Genomic DNA, 24885 nt, shown 5'->3' with positions numbered 1-24885 from the left:
TGGTGCAGGGGCATCTTTTAAGGATCCCATTTTCAATACATTCATGGTTAAATTAAAATCCACAATAAACATTAAAACCATAACCACATAACCAGATAAGGTAGTTATGGCTGACTTTTTTTTATTACCGTAACTTATCCCTACTGTGGATTAGTGAATCTGGTGCAGGCAGTGGAGGTTAGCAGAAGTGTAAACAAAAGACATGTATACATTTATACACTATTAATATCCATATAACAATAAATTAGTGTAGCAGCTAAAGATATAGCCAAACATGTTACCTGGTCCTAGGTGTCAATTTCTGTATTTTTCACATCCTTCCCTGCTTGCTGAGAAAACTCTGTCCCTTAAAGAGACTCCGTAACAAAAATTGCATCCTGTTTTTTATCATTCTACAAGTTCCAAAAGCTATTCTAATGTGTTCTGGCTTACTGCAGCACGTTCTACTATCACCATCTCTGTAATAAATCAACTTATCTCTCTCTTGTCAGACTTGTCAGCCTGTGTCTGGAAGACTGCCAAGTTCTTCAGTGTTGTGGTTCTGTGATGCATCTCCCCCCTCCAGGCCCCTCTGCACAATGCCTGTGTGTTATTTAGATTATGGCAGGTTCTCTCTGCTCTATTATCTTTTACAATCTGGATAAATCCTCCTCTGAGCTGGCTGGGCTTTCACATACTGAGGAATTACATACAGGAAGAGCTGTCTGCACTCTGCAGGAAGAAACAGCCTGACACTTCAGTGGAAGATAGCTGCAGGGGGAAAGAAACACACAAATGATCTCTTGAGATTAAAAAGGAAGGCTGTATACAGCCTGCTTGTGTATGAATGTATTTTCTATGTGTGGACATACTGTACATCAACCTACTTCCTGTTTTGGTGGCCATTTGTTTGTTTATAAACAAACTTTTTAAAACTGTTTTTAACCACTTTTAATGCGGCGAGGAGCGGCGAAATTGTGACAGAGGGTAATAGGAGATGTCCCCTAACGCACTGGTATGTTTACTTTTGTGCGATTTTAACAATACAGATTCTCTTTAATCACTCCCCGAGTCTCTGCCCTGAACCTGAAGCCAGCCATGGAACGCACACACAACCAACCAAAGGAAGTGTGTTTCTATTGGTTGGCTACTAGGTGTGCTGAATTCCTATTGCATCCGATTCAGGTGGGCCTAATGCCAGCTGCCAGAGAGGGTCACTGTCCCCACCGCTGCATAGTCCTGGTCCAATCCAGCCGGCAAATGCAATCCCACTGTCCCCGCTGCTCAACCATGTTACTCTGCCAAGCATCGCTGTTCCCGCCGCCGCTCCACCTCACAGTGCCCGGCTCCTCGATGCTGCACTGTTTCCATGGCCGCACATTCCTGGTACGATTGCCACCGCACATCGATGTCCCCGCCGCCGCACATTCCTGGTCCGATAGCCGCTAATCACAGATGTCCTCACCGCCACTCAGCCCTGATGCAAGCCAGCTGTCCCCGCCGGTCAAACACGTTATTCAGGTCACTGCCAAGCATTGCTGTACCAATCATCACTCAACCTCGCAGTGCCCGGCTCTTCGGTAGTGTCAACAGAACACGGAAGAGAGCTGCTGCGTTCCATAGCAACAGTGACACTGCGGAGGGCACTGTAAGGTAGAGTGGCAGCGGGAACAGCGATGCTTGGCGGCGACCTGAATAACGTGGTTGGGCAGCTGGGACAGTGTGTGCATTTGCCAGCTGGGTTGCATCAGGGCTGAGCGGCGGTGGGGACATCTATGATTAGCGGTTATCGGACCAGGACTGAGGCGGCATCGATGTGCGGCCATGGGAACACAGCGACTGGACAAGGGCTGAGCAGCAGTGGGAACTGAAGGTGCAAGTGAGGGGATGGGCCTTACACATTAGCAGAGCCTGCTGCTTCAATAGAGGCAACCAGGAAGGGACACGGGGCTAATATTTCGCTGGCTGTACTTTGCCATTGTGAGCACATTTGGACCATAAGACGCACTGACTTTTTAACCCCACGTTTGGGGAAGAAAAAGTGCGTCTTATAGTCCGAAAAATACGGTAATTGTGTTCCTTTCCTATTATTTATAGGGCATTCCTTAAGCCAAATACTTTTTTGTTTTTGTTTTACTACTCTAATGCCCTATAAACTAAACAAGCTTCGCACACAGTTTTTCAGAGAGCCTTGGCATTTTCAGATAGTAGCAAGGGCTCATGGGAGCTTAGTCTGGGCAGGAGAAGGGGGAGGTATTACTAGCCAGAGATTTCAGAGGCAGAGGGAAGGATTAGGTTTTTTTCACAGGCTGAGTGCTCAAGATGCAGATAAGCTTGCTTGTGTGTAATGTTTAACCACTTGAGGACCCACCCTTTACCCCCCCTTAAGGACCAGCGCTGTGTTGAGTGATCTGTGCTGGGTGGGCTCTGCAGCCCCCAGCACAGATCATGTAGCAGGCAGAGAGATCAGATCACCCCCCTTTTTTCCCCACTAGGGGGATGATGTGCTGGGGGGGTCCGATCTCTCCTGCCTGCATGTTGCTGGCGGGGGGGGGTGGGGCACCTCAAAGCCCCCCTCCGCGGCGAAATTCCCCCCTCCCTCTCCTACCTGCTCCCCCCCGGAGATCAGGGCTGCACAGGACGCTATCCGTCCTGTGCAGCCAGTGACAGGACGTCCCCTGTCACATGGCGGCGATCCCCGGCCGCTGATTGGCCGGGGATCGCCGATCTGCCTTACGGCGCTGCTGCGCAGCAGCGCCGTACAATGTAAACAAAGCGGATTATTTCCGCTTGTGTTTACATTTAGCCTGCGAGCCGCCATCGGCGGCCCGCAGGCTATTCACGGAGCCCCCCGCCGTGAATTGACAGGAAGCAGCCGCTCGCGCGAGCGGCTGCTTCCTGATTAATCAGCCTGCAGCTGGCGACGCAATACTGCGTCGCTGGTCCTGCAGCTGCCACTTTGCCGACGCGCGGTATGAGTGCGCGGTCGGCAAGTGGTTAAAAACAACATGGTCACTCATATCACAGGAAGAAATAATCATATTCTATTGAAGCTGTTTGCAGCTAGATTTGCTGTGTAAACTATCTAAACTTTAGATAAGATATATAGACAAGTTACTTGTTATAGTTAGTTTTTCATCTCAGATCCACTTTAATGAAATAGTGTAGCATATGGAAAACAATTAAAGCGAAATATAACCCTGCATTTCAACTTTGCTCTAAAACATTATTTACAGTATATTATATGCAACCAGCATTTTTTTTTTACTAGACCAGCATTAAAGTTCCTGGAGATTTCTGCAGACGCATCCGAAGCTGACATAGATACATTTTGTTTACATAAATGTATCTAAGTGTTGAATGTGACTCACTGTCTCTGACTGAGAAGGAGCTGGAGGACAGCCAAAGAGTGTGTAACATTTCTCAATAGATACATTTAACTAAATAGAATGTAAATCTGAACTTCTGCATATCTCTCCACGAAACTTTAAACCTGTGTTTAACCCTTCCAATGCTGGTCTAGTAAAAAAAAATATGCTTTTTGCATATAATATGCTGTAAATAATGTTTTAGAGCAAAGTTGAAATGCAGGGTTATATTCCGCTTTAAGTCAAACTTTGTCTTAAAGTCCAAGTCAAGGCAAGTAAATGCTCATACACACCTTTAACAAAAGTCTTTTAAATGCACGATTATCAAAACACTTGAAGTTGGACAACTTTTGTCAAGTAAAACGTGCAAACGACAAGACGTTTTCACTGATAAGAAGCGACTAACAAGACGCAGCTCAAGTCAATGCAACAGTTGGATTGACTTGAGCCGAGTCTTATCAGTCTTTGGTCGCCTCTCAGTGATAACACCTTGTCCTTTGCATGTCTTTTACTTGACAAAAGTTGCCCAACTTCTTCAAGTTGTTTGATAATCGTGCATTTAAAAGACTTGAGCGTGTGTATGTGGCTTAAGATCATTTTTATGTACCCTTGACATGTCCCCAAACTAGATTTTTTTCAATTCAAAAAGTACAATGGATTTTTCTGATTAACATTTAAACAAAACACACACACACACACACACACACACACACACACACACACACACACACACACACACACACACACACACACACACACACACTTTTTCCCCAAATTATGAGGAAAATAAAATGCTTTGGAATACAAATCAAGAAATTGATATGTCAATTGTTGATATTACAGAAAGCATCAAAAATATCTATCCTATACCAATCCAAAAAAAAATTGTACAGCAATTTACACCGCTCCTGATCAAGTTTTATCAAAAACAAAAGGGAAATACATTTTAAAAATAGCTTTCGATTTTTCTATACAAGCCATTGGTTTTATTCAAATCTCTGTAAAATCAGATCTTTTTCTTGTATCGTGTGTGGCCACCATTGGCGCTGGAACCCACTAGAGCGATTTTATGAGCGTTTAGGGAGCAATTCAAACCGCTAGTGATTTCCCTACACGCTCCGCTAATGTTGATGGATAGGCCAAATTCCATTGGAGCGATTGATATTACCAAATCGCAGGACATGCAGCATTTTTGGCGTTTAGCGTTAGCATTTTTGCAATGTAAAGTATATAAACGCTGGCGTAATTGCTCATCATAACCTGCACAGAGCGATTTTGTTAGCATTTTTAAGTTACTGCACACTAACAAAATTAAAATTGAAAGGACCAATCAGAATTAAAATGCTAATCGCTACACAACTGCTGGCAAATTGAATACACTTTTTAAAAAACGCTCCTGAAATCGCTTGCAAACCGCTCATACAAAACGCTAGCGATTAGCGATAGCGTTTTGTAGTGGGTTCCAGGCCTGAGGCTGATTGAGAAGCTTTCTTGTCCTGTTACACAAAACTCAAACACTGGCATGCATGGCTATGGGACAATAAAATACAACCACTCAGATTAAGGCCTACCACAAACCCAAGTGTTTTATTAAAAAGAATAGTGTGATCAGAGCTCACCTGTACACACTCCTCCAGATCCATCTTCTCCAGCTCATGACAGTTCTACAAAATGAATTGAAGATCAGATAAATGGGTCGAGGGGAGGGAAGCAGAGATTTACTGAATAACTATACAACGGGGGACAAACACACTTTAACCAGTTGAGGACCACAGGCTTATTGTAACAAATCGCCCGGTTACTAGGGGGGTCCTAGTGACCAGGCGATTTGTTACAATTTGGTACTATGCAGCTTTAATGGCTAATTTCTCAGCCATCCAACTTAACACCCAAATTAATCTTGCCTCCTTTTCTTGCCACCAACACAGCTTTCCGTTGGTGGCATCTGATTGGTGCTGCGAGGGATCACTTTTGTGTGCTTCTCCTGGGGACAGCTCCGTGATAGAACTGTTTCCTGTACAGCGCTGCACTAGATCGCAGCCCTAAACAAAAGAAAATTGCCGCTTCTTACCCCCCCCAACAACCTGCCAGCTCCGAACGCAGCTGGCAGGTTGTTGCGGCTGTCTCCAAGTTCCTCCTGCACTGAACGGGCGTTCGTTCTCTGCTAATCTCGCGCATCACAATATTTTGACGCACCAGTGCGTCCTGGAGGAGCAAGGAAGCCACTCTTGTGACCGCCATCCTGCGTTAGGCGGTCAAAGAGTGGTTAAACACATGTGAACTGTGAATTGCACAGAGGTATGTGGATCGAGCATAAACATACCTCTGTGCTCACCTTAGGTTTCTATGCCTCGGGCCAGGGGTCCTTTAATTCATTTGGTGTAATATAGCCAGCTACTGTATGTGTTGGCCGTTGGTGAAATAGCCAGCTATGTGTTGGCCGTTGGGGCAATAAAAAAAAATATATATATATAGAAATTCTACTTTCGGCATAAAATTACCATAAAATACAGATTAGTGCTCCACAAATCTTACGTTTGAGGTCACTGGAAAATACTTTTCCCATTTTAATATGCAGCCAGCTAAGAATTTCCAAAACTAACCATAAACACAACTTTCTCCTCCTTGCAACCACAGCAATAGTATTCCTTGTAGCATAGTGAACAGCACGGAACAGGAGTTACTGTTGGCCATTTTCTACATAAAGCCACAGCTCATGCCACCTTTTCTGGGTTTGCTGCAGAGACACATTCATTCCACAGGGTGACTAGATTTCCACACCCATAGTAACGCTGGCACGTGTTTGCAGCAGCTGGGAGTAATCACTAATCTAAATAACAGCTGACATACAAAAAGCACTTTACCCTAGAGTTCTGCGTGGGACTTATTTTCCAGACCCGCACCTGCAGCCCCGCTACCAGTACCCGACCCGCAACCCGCTTTCTGGTGAATCTGGTACCCACACCTGCTACCAGCACCCGACCCGCAAACCGATTAAATAAAAACCGGGTACCCGAACCTGACCTGCATTTCGGGTAACCCGCGGGTACCCAACCTGATGCCCTGTGCAGGTCTCATTTTTCAGACCCGCAACCCGCTTTCTGGTGAATCTGGTACCTGCATCCGACCAGCAGAACTGCTACCAGCACCCGACCCGCAACCCGATAAAAATCAAAACTAGTACCTGAACCCGACCCGCAGCCCGATAAAAATCAAAACTAGTACCTGAACCCGACCTGCATTTCGGGTAACCTGCGGGTACCAAACCCAATGCAGGCCTCTACTTTTCCTAGTGATTCACTGTAAAGCATATGTAGAGGTTTAGAAGTGGGTTTGGGGGACAATGGGCGAGTCCCAGATATGCCAGCGTCACTCAGCTAGTTAAATTACCTGAACTAATATACATAGGTTTTGATAAGAATTGTTTGTGTTTTTACTTTTCATATACCATTGGCTGATATAAGGGCTGGTTCAGACGGACGTTTGCAGAGCGTTTACAGCCAGCGTTCAGGGCTTGGTGTTAAACGCTCCCATTCAAGTGAATGGGAGCGTTTGTACCAAGCTTTTAAGCGCGTTTACACAAACGCGGCGTTTGGGTCCCGATTTTCTCTGGCGTTCAAGGAGCCCCTGGAAGCTACATGTAGCTTCCAGGGGAGGTTAACCGCGACGGCTAATGTCCCCCTAGGGGAAGAAAAAACGCGACCGCATCCAAACGCACACGAACGCTGCTGAACGCGACGCCAGCAAACGCAACGCCTCCAAACGTCCGTCTGAACCAGCCCTAAAGCTGCAGAAATGTAGGGATAAGTAATTGGGTACACTGGGCCAAATGTATACAAAATACACTAGGCAAAGTCCATGAGATGGAAATGAATCTAAGCTGATGCCATCGTTCTGCTAATCTATGGAGCTTAAAAACAGAACAATCAAATGTTGCGGCTACGGCATCGTACTCCGGAATCAACTCAGGAATGGCCAATGACGTGCAAAGAATTCTAACAAACCACTAAACGCAAATGACAGAAGTGTGCAGACACAAGTACAACCAGCCTTACTTTCGCCAGAGTGGTGAATCCCAGATCTGTCAGTTGTGAACATCGTGCTACTTCAAGTATTCTGCATGGAACAGGAAAGAGAATGATTGAGAAAATGATTGAGGATTATGTGAGAACTATGGACTAAAGTACAGGCAATCAGACAGAAAACATTTCTCAGCTACAGGTATTTGATATTACTGGCTACCCAATGCTCAGGTTGCATCTAAATATAATCTATTGACGCCACCCAGGAGGCAGAAGTTGGGATTAGCAAATCAAAGCTTTCAGAAGCCGATCTATGTCATAGCAGTTAGCTGTGTTTTTTGCTCAGCGATTTGCTACACCCAAACTCCCCCCCCCCCCCCTCCTGGGTGAAGCAAATCATCCCTTATGGAGAAATTTATTTTGCATCACTAATTTAGAGCTCAAGTCAGTTTAAGAATCTAGGACCTGGGATGGTGTGGTGAGCTGTTGAATCTATTTTGGTGTTTTCTTGTTAGTAGCTAGATGTGGGAAATTGAGGTAAAATCTCATTTAATTGGGACAGATTAATGTAAAAATCTGCATATTTTGAGGTAAGAAATAAAAAAGCGGCCATTTAACATGAGAAAATATACATTTTAATTTTTACTCCTAATGTGTCCGCACAAAACCTTTCGCTAGACATTTTTAAGCTTGGGAACACGAAGAGAGAGGGATGCAGAGGCTGCCATCTTCATTAACTTATAAGTGCGAGGCAAGTTGCCTGACTTTTGTGCGGATGCTCCATCTCTAATAGTTTTGCTAGTGGTTGCACAGCGTGCAGTATATCTACGCCCTGCAGGTCTTCATCTGAAGTCCCAGGGACGTAGATGTTAGTTTGCCGCTGCACACGTTCTTGTGGCCGCCTGTTAGTGGGGAGATCAGTGAATGGAAATGCAGTTCACATTCATTGATCTAAGCAGGCTCGTACTGAGCCAGCGGGAGCTCGGGATTTTGCCTGGTAGGCCCTTAATTACTGATCCCTGGGGGCCCCATGCACTGTAGGAGGGGTCACAGGCACAGCGCAGGAAGGAAGCAGCGGGGAGGGGGGGCAGTCCCCCCCCCCCCCCTCATCAAGGGGCCCCCCCCTTCCATGCAGCCTGCCCTGGCCCTTCTTATAATGACAGACCTCAGATCACGGCGACAGCAAAGTGACAGGTCGGGTACACTATCCGCACTGAACATATTCCAAATGCGGAAGTGACGTCATTGACCTCTGACGTCACTTCCGCATTTGGAGTATATTGAGCGCGTATAGCGTGTGCGGCCTGTGATTCTGCTGTCGCCGTGATCTGAGGTCTGTCATGAGAGATTCGGGGACAGGCGGCGGGGACCGGTCGCCGCGAGATCTGAGGTCTAACTGGCTGCACCCTCAGACTGTCCATGCACTGCGCCCTGCCCCAGCACCCAGTCCCTGCCCTAACCAGCACCCTGTCCCTGCACCCATCCTGCACACTGCCCTAACCTGCATCCTGACCCTGAGCCCTGTCCCCATCCTGCACACTGCCCTAACCAGCACCCAGCAAGCACCCTGCACCCAGCCAGTAATTGGGGGTCCGCTATGGCTACCTAATATCTAAGGGCAGGAGCAGCGGGGAGGGGGGCAGTCCCCCCCCCTCACCTGGGGCCCCCCTCCCCCCCTAACCTGGGGCCCCCCTCCTTCCATGCAGCCTGCCCTGGCCCTTCTTATAATGACAGACCTCAGATCGCGTGACAGCAAAGTGACAGGTCATGCACACTATCCGCACTGAACATATTCCAAATGCGGGGCGACGTCATTGACCTCTGACTTCCCTTCTGCATTTGGAGTATATTGAGCGTGTATAGTGTGTGCGGCCTGTGATTCTGCTGTCGCCGTGATCTGAGGTCTGTCATAAGAAGAGATTTGGATTTGGGGACAGGCGGCGGGGACCGGTTGCCACGAGATCCGAGGTCTGTAACTGGCTGCACCTTGTCCCTGGCTGCACCCTGTGACTGTCCCTGCACTGCGCCCTGCCCCAGCACCCTGTCCCTGCACTGCGCCCTGTCCATGCACCTTGCCCCAGCACCCTGTCCTTGCTACTGCACCCTGCCCCCATCCTGCACACTAGGCCTGAACGATTTTAGGAAAAGATTGAATTGCACGATTTTTGTCAGAAATTGCGATTTCGATACGATTCACGATTTTATTTAAATCAAGCTTTAGTACTAAATTTACAATGTACAGTAACATTTACAAACATGCATTGTCAGAAAATGACATCATCATACTATCAAATTGATAGTATGTCATTTTTGTAAAGATTAATGCAGTGCATTGTGAATTTATCGAAACAAATAGCTATTAAACTAATGCAAAGATAAAAACTAAAGGCAAGAATTGCTTTCAAACGTATTTATTAACAAACTTGCACGACACATGTCTTGCATGAACATTCTTTAAAGTTTTTAACAGCAGTTCTTGCAGCGATGAACCCCCTTCAAATGAATGGCAATGTCCCTGGCATTAATAACGGATCACCAATCCAAATGCAATAGAAAGAAGCAGCTGGCACCTGGGCAGTGGCACCAACCATCCATGTATTTATAGCTCTAAAGGCTGGTTCACACTACAAGAGCTTTCATAAGCGGCACTGCCGCTTTGTGATTTTAAAAGCTCTTGCTAATGTAATTCTCACTGGAGCGATGTGATTTTGTAAAAATCCCCAATAGCATTGCATTAGCAAGAGCTTTTCCAATCACTAGCGCTTAAAAAGCTCTTGAATTGTGAACCAGCCCTAAATTTGATTTATTTAGATGTGTCACATAGATACACAATGCTTTGGAGTGACTGTCACTGCTCCCTTATCAAGTTAGTGACAGACTGGTACCAGCAGTCACTCTGAAACTTTGTGTATCTATGTGACAGACCTGAATAAAGCAAACTTACACCTATAAATACATGGATGCTGTGTCGGCTGTTTCTTCCTATTAAAGTTAACACTTACAAATGAATTAAAAGAAAGAACCATCCTTATTTTAACGCAGTAGTGCAAAAAAAAAAATCCTTAGTTTTCAGTTAAATAACATACAAAAAATGAAAACTGTTAAAGTGTTACCAGTCTACCGAGCTGAAGCTCTGGTACAAAATCACATACTAGTACTTACCCTGAAGAGAGGGAAGCCTATTGAGGCTACTGAGCGCGGCCCTCGGAAGATTAGCGACAAGGCATGGTCGCTAAATAATCACTTCGGAGTCATGCAGCTCCTCTTCCTGGATCATGGACATGCAATAGCAGACTGAGCCCATGCATGCGCAGTAAGCTGGAGCCGTGGACTCCGTTCTACTGCGCATGGGTGGGCTCACGCATGGCTACTGCGTGCCTGTTCACTACATGATCCAGGAAGGGCGCCGCGCTCTGCAACAGGGGGCTTCAGATAAGTGAGGGAAGCGATTCTGAGGCTTCCCTCTCTGCAGGGTAAGTATCTGATTTTGAACCCGAGCTTCCGCTCACATTCACTTAAATGTGTAATAAAAAGAAACGTGCAAAAATTCCCGAAGCAGTAAAAAAGGGTCTTCTTGCCCAACAGTATTGCACTTTGCACTCATGTAGAAACTTTCTCCTGAAAAAAAAATATATCTTATGTAAACAAAGGCTGACAGGTGACAGCCTGTCAAAGTGAAATACAGAACAAATAAAATCTCAAAAATATAACAGTACAACACGACTTTTTCCCTGAGAACTCTACATCACTCTCTTTACAGATTTTTGGTCAAGAACACCAGCATGTCAACCTTGTATGGTTTTAGACACGAGCGCTGACATGTGACAACATTGCCACTAGCACTAAACAATCTCTCTGACGGTGAACTGGTGGCTGGTATGCACAGAAATTTACAAGCCAGTTTGCTCAGCCATGGAAAGTTAACTCTGTGCACTTTCCACCAGGCCAGTGGATCTTGCTCTCCATCAATAGTTGGACTCATCAGGTAGTTGTCAAGTTCAGCTTTAAGAGCATCCTCCAACTGCACAGTGAAGGAAGGAGATAGCACAGCCTTGCTTTTGAAGAAGCTGCCCAATGACCGCTTTCCCTTCCCGGTGGTGGATGGAGCTGCCTCTGCTGCACCCTGGGGCATGGCATCTGTGGTGCTAAGACGTGCCCTCTTCTCCTTTCGTGCCACCTGCTCCATTTGAATCATCACCTTTTCTTTGATGTCTGGGACATTCTCTGCATTTATGTACTCAGTCTTGAATCTTGGATCAAGGAATGAAGTTATGTCCAGTAGCTCCTGTGTGGCTGGGTCGCTGTATTTATCTTCAATGTAGGCAAGAGCTCTGGACTTTATTTCCTTAGTGAGATCTGTGTCGTCATCATTTTCACTTAGGCTTGATGTTCTCAGGAGATGGAGAACTGGCTTCAGGTAGGACACACTTACATATGCTTCACCAGAAAGAGCATCTGTGAATTCCTGCAGCGGTCCAATGGCATTGTTGATTGATTCAAGGACATCTATGTCCTGCCAAGTGGGGACCAGGTGACGTGTCTTCTTGTCTTCAGACAGAACCTGAGATAACGCCTTTTTCTGCTCGAGCACCCTCTCTATCATTTTTTGCCTTGAACCCCATCTTGTTGCACACTCTGTAATTAGTGAGTGCTCAGGTAAATTAAATTCTTGCTGTGCCTTTTTCAACGCTGTCTTCTTTTTCCAGCTATGAGAGAAGACACCAACGATTTGTTTGCAAAGTCCAGTTGCCCTCTTGACTCTTGCATCTTCTTTAACAGCATTTTCAATTGCAAGATGCAGCCTGTGTCCAAAACATTGAAGTCTGGTCCAGTCATTAAGTTCCACTGCTTTGATGATGTTTGCTGCATTGTCAGTTGTGATGCACGTCTGGTCCTCTTCTCTCAGACCCCAACTTGACAGACACTCTCTCAAACCATGTGCGATATTTTCTCCGGTGTGGTCACTGGGAAAGTATGCTGTCTGCAGACAGCGACTTTTCATTTCAAAGTTGTCATTGACAAAATGCACAGTCAAACTCAGATATGGTTCGGTCGTTCTGCTTGACCACATATCAGTAGTTGTGGCGTAATACTGCACATTTTTCAGCTCTGATACCACTTTTCCTTTACACTCTGCATACAGCTGTGGGATGGCAATTTGGTTGAAGTAGGTGCGAGAGGGTATCTCATATCTTCTGTCCAGCGTGTGGAGAAGGTTTTTAAATCCGTATTTGGTGACCGTGTTAACAGGCACCATGTCCCTGGCGATGTAGTGCGTTATGGCTCTTGTTATCTCCTGATGTCTTTTACTGCTGGAATCATATGGTGTCACACTAGCAAAAGATTCGGTAATTGTAGACTGTTTACTACAGTGGGCCTGAGCATCACTTTCACTCGACTTTTCAGTGGACTTTTTACTCATGCATTCCTCATGCAAAGGCTTGTGGTGATTTTTCAAGTGCCGGAATAAGTTCGTTGTGTTTCCGCTTGTAGTTGCAACTTTAGCGCGACAGGTTCTGCACAGTACCTGTTTCTGTTGCTCATCTGCAGTCTCAAACCCAAAATACTTCCAAATGACCGACGTGCTTTTTTTCTTGCAGATTAAATCTTATAACTCTGGTTCTTCTGCAGCAGAAGCCATGGCCCAATTCACAACAAATTTTCAAAGCACGAGGAGCAGGAGCTATTACTGAGCTTGGCAAAAAGGTGTATGTCACGTGATCACGTGATTGCCGCAAGATAGCCCCAGGACCACCCTAACTCAAAAACTGATCCTGGGTCGGTAATGTGAGCAGCTTGCGGGTCAGTCCAGTCCTTCTGAAGCCCACTGTGCAGTAATAACAAACTGCTTAGTAAAAGGGTGACCGTTACTCTTACCACAAACGTACGGGCAGAAAACGGGTGCGTGCAATGACGGTGCTTCTCGTGACGTGAAGTCAGCTGGGCAGTAACAGTTCGAGCTCGCTGCTCCGTGCACAGTGGTCAGCACTGCTGCACTCAACACTCCACTCCTGGCAGCGGTTCACTCTCTCACTGCACCTACTACGTCATCAGCTGGGCTGCGGGCCGGCCACAGGAATGTGTTTGTGAGCAGCTTGGTGTTAGAGTCCTTCCTTAGCTCTCACAGTCTGTCTGCACTCCTGACAGTCAAGCTTCAGCCAGTTATAAAGCCTGGCCCTGGAACAACAATTTTGGCTTAGGATTAAACACAGCTCCTCTGCACAGTGCCCTGCAGCAGCAGGCCAACCCAGGACACAACAGCTTTTCAGATCACACCACGCTGTGCCCTCATGCACACTGTCTGTGTTACAGGAGGCGGAGCTGTGATTAATCTTAAGCCAAGAAAAACTGTGCCTAGTTTCAGGCTTGATGACTGGCTGAGCACTGACTGACAGGCCAGTGCGGAGTCTCAGAGAGCTTAGGGAAAGACTCCTATGCTAGTGGCCCAGCTGATAAAGTAGTATACCTACCCTGTACTAATAAAGTAGTGTACACTGTACTAAGTTTGGTGTAGGAACAGCTTGCGCTGATGTTGCTAGCAGGGGCCTGCTGCTGAACTACGGACTGAACCTGTCCTGAAGTGTATGAGAGTGGCGGGGGGCGGAGCCTAGTGGTGACGGGTGTCACTGGCGTGAGTTACTGTCTGTGCTATGGAGGGGACAGTGACACTGGAGCTGCAGGGCATTTATGAAGGTGGCGCTGCAGGGCATTTATGAAGGTGGCCGGACTGGCCACGGTGGTTTTACTGTGATGTGCAGGCCGGGGATGTGGTTTGACTGATGTGCGGGCCGGGGAGACTATGGACGCTCATAGCCTATGGCAGGGGACGCTCCTGGCAGCCCTTCGCCAATCTATTTTGTGTGGCGGCGACGGTAGGCGTAGCTTAGCCTATGAGGGAGGCAGGGGGCGGACCCATTTAGAAGCCCTTCGCCAATCTATTTTGTGTGGCGGCGACGGTAGGCGGGGCTGTACCTAGCAGGCACAGCTTCTGCCAATCACGCATCTTCTCCCTTCTGATGCGGTGGCGGTAGGCGGAGCAACACGGACCTCCACAGCGTGCGACGTTAGGCGGAACTGTATCTAGCAGGCACAGCTTCTGCCAATCACGCATCTTCTCCCTTCTGATGCGGCAGCGGTAGGCGGAGCAACACGGACCTGCACAGCGGGCGCCGAGCTCCTGGAAAACCGCAGACACCGACGATCCCTAGATCGTCTTTGCAGCAATCGCGGTTTCGGTTTAAAACCGCCGGATCGTTCAGCCCTACTGCACACTGCCTTAACCCTCACCCTGTCCCTGCACCCATCCTACACACTGCCCTAACCTGCACCCATCCTGCACACTGCATCCTGTCCCTGCACCCAGCCTGCACACTGCCCTAACCAGCACCCAGCAAGCACCCTGCACCCAGCCAGCAATTGGGGTCCACTAATGCTACCTAATATCTAAGGGCACATTTTTCTACCTAATACTGATATCTATAGGCACATAGCTATCTAATTATTTTATTTGATGAACATGGCTGTTTAATTTATGTATCCAGGGTGGACTTGGCTACTAAATAGTTTTATCTTGAGGCATCTGTCTATGTAATTTGTTTATTGTGAGGCATCTGGCTACTTTATTTGATCTGGTTGACTATTAGAACTTTATTTTTATTGGGCAGCATGTGACTGCTTGATGAATTCTCTGATGGCATGAGACTGCTTGATGAATTCTCTGATGGCATGAGACTGCTTGATGAATTCTCTGATGGCATGAGACTGCTTGATGAATTCTCTGATGGCATGAGACTGCTTGATGAATTCTCTGATGGCATGAGACTGCTTGATGAATTCTCTGATGGCATGAGACTGCTTGATGAATTCTCTGATGGCATGAGACTGCTTGATGAATTCTCTGATGGCATGAGACTGCTTGATGAATTCTCTGATGGCATGAGACTGCTTGATGAATTCTCTGATGGCATGAGACTGCTTGATGAATTCTCTGATGGCATGAGACTGCTTGATGAATTCTCTGATGGCATGAGACTGCTTGATGAATTCTCTGATGGCATGAGACTGCTTGATGAATTCTCTGATGGCATGAGACTGCTTGATGAATTCTCTGATGGCATGAGACTGCTTGATGAATTCTCTGATGGCATGAGACTGCTTGATGAATTCTCTGATGGCATGAGACTGCTTGATGAATTCTCTGATGGCATGAGACTGCTTGATGAATTCTCTGATGGCATGAGACTGCTTGATGAATTCTCTGATGGCATGAGACTGCTTGATGAATTCTCTGATGGCATGAGACTGCTTGATGAATTCTCTGATGGCATGAGACTGCTTGATGAATTCTCTGATGGCATGAGACTGCTTGATGAATTCTCTGATGGCATGAGACTGCTTGATGAATTCTCTGATGGCATGAGACTGCTTGATGAATTCTCTGATGGCATGAGACTGCTTGATGAATTCTCTGATGGCATGAGACTGCTTGATGAATTCTCTGATGGCATGCGACTGCTTGATGAATTATCTGATGGCATGCGACTGCTTGATGAATTATCTGATGGCATGCTACTGCTTGATGAATTATCTGATGGCATGAGACTGCTTGATGAATTATCTGATGGCATGCTACTGCTTGATGAATTATCTGATGGCATGCTACTGCTTGATGAATTATCTGATGGCATGAGACTGCTTGATGAATTATCTGATGGCATGCTACTGCTTGATGAATTATCTGATGGCATGCTACTGCTTGATGAATTATCTGATGGCATGCTACTGCTTGATGAATTATCTGATGGCATGAGACTGCTTGATGAATTATCTGATGGCATGCTACTGCTTGATGAATTATCTGATGGCATGAGACTGCTTGATGAATTATCTGATGGCATGCTACTGCTTGATGAATTATCTGATGGCATGCTACTTAATTTATGTATACAGGGCCCATTTGGCTACTGAATAATTTTTTTGACACACCTGGCTATTTTGTTCATTGTAAGGCACCTGGCTACTTCATCTGGAGGTGTGTGACTACTTAATATTTTTATTTAGCAGCATTTGACTACTTCATGAATCATGTGGCATGTAACTACTTGATTATTTTATCTAAAGTTTATCTGGTCAGACCCACTCTCTGTCAATAGCACCGCTACTTAGTTTGTGTATGCTGCGTACGCCGCATGCGTCGCATGTGCTCACAATCTATTCCCTACCATAATCCAATGACTCCTAACAACCGATGTATTTATATAGTGCAAAATTTCTGTAGTACATGCGTGAGTGAGCTCAAAATGGTGTGGGGGTGTGGGGGGTTCGGTGCCGTGTGTGTGTGGGGGGGGGGACTCAGGCTGAAACTTTCCTGGTGGGCCCTTAGTGTCCCAGTCCGACCCTGGATCTAAAGCCTGGTACACACTAGCAATTTTGATAGGCCAATCATTGGTCAATTTCACCACCTCTGTGTAGTATGACCATTTATCTATATAATCTGCATAGAATTGAAAATCTGTTTGGCCCTCATACTACATGGAGGTGGTAAAATTGACCAATCATTGGCCAATCAAAATTGCTAGTGTGTACTAGCCTTAAGTCCCCGTGTTGATCACTGACATCAATGAGATGCCTGCGGTCATTGTAACAAACTAAGTAACATACAAGTGTTACTCATACGAACAATTCGCGCAGAAAGAAAGTACGAGGACATCTTGTGGCATAATAGTCAAATTACACCTACATATACTTTTTTATAAAAACACCTACATATACCATTATTAATATTAATCCCTTACCTCTCCTCAAAAACACATAAGTTAACTTAGGGACTGAACTTTTTATTAATATGTATGTCGTGAGGGATAGTGATTGACGCAAAACTGAAAAAAAAAAAAAACACACTTTTAATACACATTTAATTTTAAAGGAGAACTGTAGTGAGAGGGATATGGAGGCTGCCATATTTATTTCCTTTTAAGCAATACCAGTTGCCTGGCAGCCCTGATGGTCTATTTGCCTAAAGAAGTGTCTGAATCACACCAGAAACCAGCATGCAGCTAATCTTGTCATATCTGTCTAAATTTGTCAGAAACACCTGATCTGCTGCATGCTTGTTCAGGGCCTATGGCTGAAAGTATTAGAGGCAGAGGATTAGCTGAATAGCCAGGCAACTGGTATTGCTTAAAAGGAAATAAATATGGCAGCCTCCATATACCTCTCACTACAGTTCTCCTTTAAATAAAATACTGTCGCCATACATTGTACTAAGAAAAAATGTTAAAGTTGTAATAACCAGGACAAAACGGGCAAATAAAAATGTGTGTTTTATGCACAGTAGAACATTTTATTTTAAAACTATAATGGCCAAATATTGAGATAATGATTTTTTTCAATTTTTCTCTTATTCCTGTTAAAATGCATTTGGAATAAAATGATTCTTAGCCAAATGCATAATCCAAAGAAAACCTAAATTGGTGGGGAGAAAAAAAAAAAAAAAAAGCAATGATATAGTTCATTTTGTTGTGATAAGTAGTGATTAAGTTATTGACGCATGAAAGCCAGGAGCCCTCAAAGGTGAAAAATGCTCTGGTCCTTGGGGAAAAAAACCACAGCAATAAACACGCACGCTATCCAGTACTGCACAGCTTGCATTTCGTTAAGGCGGATTCCGTCTCACCACACTGCTAACGTGCCAAAGTGAATGTCCCGATACAACAATCACATTGCGTTTGCCATGTGATTATACGATCTGATGCAAAAAAAAAAGTGTGTCAGTAAGTAGCCTAAGGCTCAGCATCACAGTCAGGCAACTGGAATAGTTTATAACGGAATGAAGATGGCAGCCTCTGTACTCCTCTCACTTCATCTTCTCTTTTAAAAGGGAACCTAAAGCAAAGCTTTCATATTTATTTCCTTTTAAACAATGCCAGTTTCCAGGCAGCCGAGCTGATCTTTGGCTGCAATAGTGTCTGAATGACACACTTGAAACCAGCATGCAGCTAATCCAGTCAGACTTCAGTCAGAGCACCTGATCTGCATGCTTATTCAGGGTCTATGGCTAAAAGTATATAAGGCAGAGAATCAGCAGAACAGCCAGGCAATATGCATTGTCTAAAAGGAAATTAATATGGCAGCCCCCATATCCCTCTCGCTTTAGGTTCCCTCTAACACCTAGATCCTGTACCTGTAAGCTACATTAACAACAAGACCTGGCAATCAATACAAAGCACTAGACAGCGGCTCCCACGAACGGACTAGCAAAAATCTTTTGAAATTAATTTATATTGCTATTAAATCCTAGACTGCCAAAATAATTTCTATGTTATGTATCCATTCTAAAAAAAAAAAACAAAAAAAAAAACTTGTAATTTCATGTTATGAAAAAAATTCTCTCTTTTCAGTTTGTCCCCATGCTGAGCAAGTCTCAAAGAGCCTGCATGCTCCATTAGCAATTTTAGAGTACATAAAAGCAGTACAATTGTAAAACACTAGCCATGAGCTCCCCCTCTTCCTGCACAAATTTTTATTTTATTTAAATTAACAAAAAAAAGGTGTAAAACTAAGCAGGCCAGAGCTGTGCTTCCACATATAACCATTACCTGAGTCGGGGGCAATTCTGTCCCAGTGCATTAAGAATGGAGTCTGTGATGTTGGAACAGCCGGAGGCGCACAGAGACTGCAGCTTGTGACATCCGCGGCATATTGTGATGAGTCCATCATCCGTTATCTGCTGCTGGGACAAAAGGAATGAGAGCTGGGATGACTGGCAGTGTATAGCAGCGACTGGAACAATGACAGCTGGAGACAAGTTCTAGAGCCGCATCAGGATTGCAGCACTAATAAAAGACACAAGGCCGCATCTGAACCCAGGAGCTACACTCAGTGGTATACACAATACACTCACCCAATACATGCTACATAGTATCCAGTCTAGCCCCTTATTTTTGAAAAGACTATTTAAAAATGCAGCAGCTGGAATCCTACTTGTTGCTATAAACATTGTGTACAATTATTATTACATCTGCACTGACCAACCATAAAGGCTTTGAATGTTAAAGAACGGATAAGAAATAAAGTAAAAAAGTGTGAAAAAGAATGAGAAAGGTCCCCCTTTCACAATCCATGGTTACCCTTGCAGCTGTTAATCTGCATCTCTACTGACAGACAGCAGAAGAGTCTGGGGAATATAAACAAGTCTGCAACTGATCATTTCTGACCAAAAAAATTAAAAAAAAAAAAAAGAAGTTTGTAAAAAAAAAAAAAGGGTATGAATTGTACAAATTACAAAATGTCTATACAATGTTTCTATGCATCTTTATGTGTAGCCCACCTGCAGATTTGAATATATATACTTCAGCTCACTTAATGGCCACTAGATGGAGCTGCTCAGTTTCGGACAATATAGTGTTTCTGGTGACAAAACTTTGGTAGAGGCAATCAATGAGATGCTAATTTTACAAGTTGATGCAAATTTTGCTTTCAAACTCCATGCACCTAAAGGTGCGTACACACATGCGACTATAGTCGTTTGTAACGATCGTTCCCCGATCTTTACCAACGACGATCGTTACAAAAAACGAACCACCGACTATTAAGGCAAACGACGAACGAGCCAAATCGCTACAAAAGAAAGTTCTGTCTCGGCGGATTTTAACCAACGACGATCGTTTGCAAAAGTAGTACATCGTTGGAAACGATCGTTCGTACTAGGCTTGACATGCGCATTTCACTATTTCTCCATGGAACTTCTCATTTTTATGCGCAGGCGCAATAGTTGCTTTCTGTGATGTAACGTTCGTTCTAACGATCAGATCGTTACACACATTTTAAAACTATCTTTACTTAGGTCGTTCTTTCATCAATTAAAAGTTCGTTCGTCGTTCTTAACGAACGATCGTTGTCGCATGTGTGTACGTAGCATTAGAACTGGGCCAATGTCAGGATCTACTGCACAGGATTAGCCCAATTTGTGCTGTTTCACAATATGTAAAATGTGCATTTTGTCCAATTATCTCTACTAGCCAACTAGAAGAAGAGCACTTTTCTACTGGCCGAATTTCAATCCTAACATAAGATTGCATGCAATTTACCAGCACTTTACATTGATAATCACGGTGCATTATATCGGCAATCGCAGTGCTCCACTCCGACTGCCAAAATTCTATTTGCGTACAAACGTAGCGCTTGCTGCATTATTTGTGTATTTGCGTTTCAGTTGAGTTACGGGCAGCACAAGAAATCTGCATAGTTAGGCCCATTTCAGATGGACAGCTGAACTGTGCGTTTGCAATTTAAATGCAGCCACATTGCAGCGGTTGTAACGCCACACGTGTCAAGCGCTGACACACGGCGACGTTACCTGGCGGCAGATAAGCACAACATTTCGAGTCTGAGCGTGGCTGCTCACTCCGTGGGGGTGCTTGAATAGTGACAGCGTCAGACCCGGGTGCTAACAAGTGCCCAACCACCACAAAAGAGCAGCTGACAGGTGGCGACTTCTCCGCTCGTCAGCTGACCATGTGAAAGGGCCCTGAATGCGGTTCTATGTGATTTTCTAATGATTCCTCTATGTAGGTAACATCCACACCTCTCCTACCTTGTCAGAAATATTACAAACACATTTGCAGTGATACACTACTGACCACAGAGAAAATCCTGCTGTAACGCACAGAAAATCAAGTATGTTAAATAGGGGAAAATTGCAATCGCATCACAGTGCATTTGCAATCTTGATCACAAATTGCAGTGGAAAAGAGCCCTTAAAGGGAACCTAAACTGAGAAGGATAGGGCTTTTTCCTTTTAAAATAATACCAGTTGCCCGACTCGCCTGCTGATCCTGTGTGTCTAATGCTGCCCATACATGGTACATTTTTTCATCCAATCTTACCATTTCTATGTAGTATAGGGTAAATTAAGTGAATATACTCACAGGATCATTTAGGCAGTTCCCTTATATTACATAGAAATGGTGAGATTGGATGAAAAAAATGGTACCATGTATGGGCACCATTATACTTTCAAGTGCAGATCAGGTGTTCTGAATGAAGTCAGACTGGATTAGCTGCATGCTTGTTTCAGGTGTGTGATTCACCCACTACTGCAGCCACAGAGATCAGCAGGACTGACAAGCAACTGGTATTGTTTTAAAAGGAAACCTTCATATACCTCTCAGTTTAGGCTCCCTTTAAAGCGGGACAAGAGAAGGACATGTTTTGTGACTATGGGCAGGCAAGGTTCCTTTTCTGTCAGACTCCTGTGCAAGGGTAGCCCTTGGCTCTCCCAGCAAGAAAAGCGGGCCTACTGGGTAAGACCTGTCCCTGAAGTGGAACACCAAGACACCTGTGTGCAACCAAACTGTAAGCTGAACTATCCTGCTAGCAGGACAGCATACCCCGAGCCAGGAATAGGAACATTTCATTGAGTTAGAAGAGGAAACCGTGCTCATCAGTGTCATGTGATTATGGCCTGTGATATGCACAGCAGAGGAAGCTGGGGCAATAAGATGTACAGGGAATAAATGTTTATTTCTTTAGCTGTACAATGAAGGATGGGAATGCACGTGTGGAGTCCTATTCAACCTACTTATTACTACAGCTAGCTCCCATACCAGCACTGCATTCATTTACAGATTGGATAAACAGTTACCCAGTCTGTGTATATAGCCTCCTACAGGGCTAGTCCACAGTGCAAGAGGTCTGTAGAGCAATGATGCACTACTTAGTTCCACCCCCAAACAACAACTGGATATGATGTATTTTAAACCACACCTGAACTGGAGGAGGATATGGAGGCGGACATACTGATTTCCTTTTAGATTGCCTTGCTGTCCTAACACTCCTCTGTCTCAAATACTCCTATGCTGGGAATACACGATGCATTTCTGCAGCAGATAGACGGGTTCGATAATGTCCGACATGTCCGATCTCACATTCGAGTTTTGCCGCTTGATTTCTGATAGAAGTGAATGGAAAAAGATAAGAAAAACGAGCGGAAGATAAGAGAAGCGGAGAATCGAGTGGCAGAAACGCATCGTGTATTCCCAGCATTAGCCATAGACCCTGAACAAGCATGCAGATCAGGTGTTTGACTGAAATCTGACTGGATTAACTGCATGCAAGTTTCAGGTGTGCGATTCAGACCGCACTGCAGCCAAGAGATCAGCAGGAAAGCCAGGCAACTGGTATTGTTTAAAAGGAAATAAATATGGCAGCCACCATATCCCACTCAGTTCAGGTGTACTTTAAATCCTTGTAGCCACATGTCCGTATGTTAGTATGATTTACATCAGTCTGGTCAGCTTGTGGAGTTATGCTAGGTACACACAACACAATTTTCTGACAGATTCAATGTCAGATCGACTATTTCCAACAGGTTTGATCTGATTTCTGATTGATTTTCCTCCTATGGAAATCAATTGGACCTGTTGTAAATAGTTGATCCGACAGTAAATCTGTCAGGAAATTGTATCGAGTGTACCTGCTAACAGTTGCCGAGGGGAACACCAAGTGTGAATAAGCTCATTATCCACTACACTGCAACACAGACTTTAAAGGGATACTGTAGGGGGTCGGGGGAAAATGAGTTGAAGTTACCCGGGGCTTCTAATGGTCCCCCACAGGCATCCTGTGCCTGCGCAGCCACTCATCGATGCTCCGGCCCCGCCTCCGGTTCACGTCTGGAATTTCAGACTTTAAAGTCTGAAAACCACTGCGCCTGCGTTGCAGTGTCCTCGCTTCCCCTGATGTCACCAGGAGCGCACGGCGCAGGCACAGACCATTCTGGGACTGCGCAGTACGCTCCTGGTGACATCAGCGGGCACAAGGACACGGCAATGCAGGTGCAGTGGTTTTCAGACTTTAAAGTCTGAAATTCCAGAAGTGAACCGGAGGTGGGGCCGGAGCATTGGGGAGTGGCTGCACGGGCACAGGATGTCTGTGGGGGACCATTAGAAGCCCCAGGTAACTTCAACTCATTTTCCCCCGACACCCCTACAGTATCCCTTTAAGGGCTGGCACTACACTTCTTGTGATGACCTCAGTGTGCTTATCATAATCCAATTGGAAATGTGTTGTACTCCTAACCAGGCTGGGTTCGACTGGTGTGCAGTGGAAAAATCAGAGAGCGAACTGAATTGCTTTGATTTATCTGAATTACAAGACCGGATGACAGGCAAGACAGATCACACACTTTCATGAAGCATTTAACTGCAAGCATTCTGCCAGCACCATTCATGTAAAGAGAAAACAGCAAGAGTCCAGTTTAGAGCGATTTTATAAGTTGTTTACTCCGTGTGGGGCTCTGGAGTTTCAGTCACATGATTTCAATAGAACCTCTCTTCACAACAACAGTCAGGCAAAATACCCTCTGAAAGCAGGAGGAAGTGCTGTTGCTTACATTTGCAGAAACAGAACATATACGCGCTGCTTGGCAACCACAGAGCCTGTTTAGTGTGAGATGGAGCATGGCTCTAGCAAGATAACCACGTATTTGAGTCATTCATTACTAAATGCATTAAGGGCTCTTTCACACTAGGAGCTGTTCCTTCCGTTTTGACAGAACGCATCTAGAATGCGATTAGAAAGGTAACATGAAAGTCTATTGACTTTCATGCCATCTTTCACATTAGACAAAACGTTCCAGAGCGTTACGTTGTAACGAATCTGGTAGCTTTTAGGCCTCGTTCACATCATACCTTCTGCCGTGTGCATTTCCGCAGCACGTATGATGTGTGCCACGCAAGAACGGAAAGTGCATAGGCAGTACTTCTGTTGTTCACATCAAGAGTCGGATATTGTTTTCCAGTACAGGAAGAGTTAAGAAACTTCAGTTATCTATGCAAACAAAAACCATCTGAGCCCTTACAGCTAACCTGGGTATAAGACAGTCCTGTTTTCTGAAGCTCTTAAACAACCAAGAAACAGTGAGAGACAGGTTGAGTTCAGATTTTAGTGAAGGAAAGTTCAAAGGTTCATCAGCTCTGCTTTGTTTTATAGTTTAAAATACAGAGTGTGGTATGTAACCTGCAAATATTACAGAAAGATGCTATGTTATAGAAAAACAAAACTATATAACTGAAAATAAAAATAAGACTCGTCTTTGCTACTAACGTTCTATTAATTATTCATACTACACATACAATTATACCATACGTTTTTTTCACTTCAGGTTTGCTTTAAGATGCACACGAATGATACAATTGTGACTGGACAATCTAACCAAATCTATGTAGTAGGAGTCAATATACTTTGGATGGATATGTTAGGTAGTCACTAAGATCACATAGAAGTAGTAAGATTGTACAATCAAGATTGTATCATTAGTGGGCACATTTACTTGGAACAAAGGATTGGTCAGAAGTGCCAAAATACACACGTTTATTGTTCTGACGTTTCCAACAAGACAGCAATAGATTGTGACATGACTGAAATAATCACTTCCTTGCCCAAGTGTTGCCACATGTGTATAAGCGCTAAGAAAGCCGAGAACGATATTCTTCCAGCTTTGTATTCCTTCCCCA

General features: G+C 44.8%; 1 protein-coding gene across 2 annotated transcripts in view; it reads right to left on the bottom strand.

The window, feature by feature from the left end:
- FBXL20 (F-box and leucine rich repeat protein 20) overlaps window positions 1-24885 on the bottom strand; it is a 106603-nt gene that overhangs the window by 4920 nt on the left and 76798 nt on the right. The window contains exons 10-12 of one of the 2 annotated variants that reach the window (XM_068262399.1): window positions 18967-19100; window positions 7403-7463; window positions 4967-5011 (exon numbers count right to left, since the gene is read on the bottom strand). In XM_068262399.1, coding sequence (XP_068118500.1) covers window positions 4967-5011; window positions 7403-7463; window positions 18967-19100 — 240 coding nt within the window. The remainder of the gene's footprint in view (window positions 1-4966; window positions 5012-7402; window positions 7464-18966; window positions 19101-24885) is intronic. The other variant, XM_068262400.1, reaches the window with a different exon arrangement.

This window comes from Hyperolius riggenbachi, chromosome 12, assembly GCF_040937935.1.
Source record: "Hyperolius riggenbachi isolate aHypRig1 chromosome 12, aHypRig1.pri, whole genome shotgun sequence".
Classification (NCBI taxonomy): Eukaryota; Metazoa; Chordata; class Amphibia; order Anura; family Hyperoliidae; genus Hyperolius; species Hyperolius riggenbachi.
Note: the sequence above shows the minus strand (reverse complement) of the source record. Positions and strands in the feature narration are given on the sequence as shown.